We start from the raw sequence: 1,061 nt of genomic DNA on the forward strand, positions 1-1,061 counted from the left end.
AAACAAAATGAGGTCTAGCCATACAAGAGAATAGTATACAGCCTTGAAAAGGAAGGAAATTCTGACACACTCTACAATGTGAATGAATCTTGAAAACATGCTAAGTGAAATAAGCCAGACACAAAAGGACAAGTATTGTATGACTCCATTTCTGTGAGGTTTCTAGAGAAGTCAAACCCATAAAGACAGACAGAATGGTGGTTGTGAGGGGCTGGGGGCAGGAGGTGGGTATTTAGTGCTTAATGGGTTTAGAGTTTCACTTGGGGTTAATGAAAAAGTTCTGAAGAGGGATGGTGGTATGGTTACTACAATGTGAATGTACTTAATGCAACTAAATTGTACACTTAAAAATGATGAAGATGGGGGGGTGGGAATTCCCTGATGGTCCAGTGGTTAGGATTCAGGGCTCTCATGGCTGGGGCCTGGGTTTGATCCCTGGTTGGGGAACTAAAGTCCCACACGCAGTGTGGCACAGCCAAAAACAAAAGTGGTTAAGATGTGCTTTTCGGCCGGAACCGCCATCTTCCAGTAATTCACCAAAATGACCAACACAAAGGGAAAGAGGAGGGGCACCCGCTACATGTTCTCTAGGCCTTTTAGAAAACATGGAGTTGTTCCTTTGGCCACATACATGAGAATCTACAAGAAGGGTGATATTGTAGATATCAAGGGAATGGGTACTGTTCAAAAAGGAATGCCCCACAAATGTTACCATGGCAAAACTGGGAGAGTCTACAATGTTACCCAGCATGCTGTTGGCATCATTGTAAATAAACAAGTAAAGGGCAAGATTCTTGCCAAGAGAATTAATGTACGTATCGAGCATATTAAGCACTCTAAGAGCCGAGATAGTTTCCTGAAACGTGTGAAGGAAAATGATCAGAAAAAGAAGGAAGCCAAAGAGAAAGGGACTTGGGTTCAGCTGAAGCGCCAGCCTGCTCCACCCAGAGAAGCACACTTCGTGAGAACCAATGGAAAGGAACCCGAACTGTTGGAGCCCATTCCCTATGAATTCATGGCCTGATGGGTGTAAAAATAAAGACCTGGACTGTATAAATGTT

At 43.5% G+C, this 1,061-nt stretch overlaps 1 protein-coding gene across 1 annotated transcript; it reads left to right on the forward strand.

Annotated features, from left to right (window-relative positions):
* The first annotated feature begins 500 nt into the window (after positions 1 to 500).
* On the forward strand, positions 501 to 1,061 carry LOC145526729 (large ribosomal subunit protein eL21). Its single transcript, XM_081543094.1, has one exon. The coding sequence runs from the start codon at positions 542 to 544 to the stop codon at positions 1,022 to 1,024; it is 483 nt and encodes a 160-aa protein (XP_081399220.1). The 5' UTR covers positions 501 to 541; the 3' UTR covers positions 1,025 to 1,061.

The sequence above is a fragment of the Giraffa tippelskirchi genome, chromosome 11 (assembly GCF_054371585.1).
Source record: "Giraffa tippelskirchi isolate mGirTip1 chromosome 11, T2T-mGirTip1v1.2.pri, whole genome shotgun sequence".
In the NCBI taxonomy this organism is placed as follows: Eukaryota; Metazoa; Chordata; class Mammalia; order Artiodactyla; family Giraffidae; genus Giraffa; species Giraffa tippelskirchi.

Bases quoted from the DNA above. Each gene is read 5' to 3' on its own strand.
- LOC145526729 (XM_081543094.1), top strand. From the start codon at position 542: ATGACCAACACAAAGGGAAAGAGGAGGGGCACCCGCTACATGTTCTCT.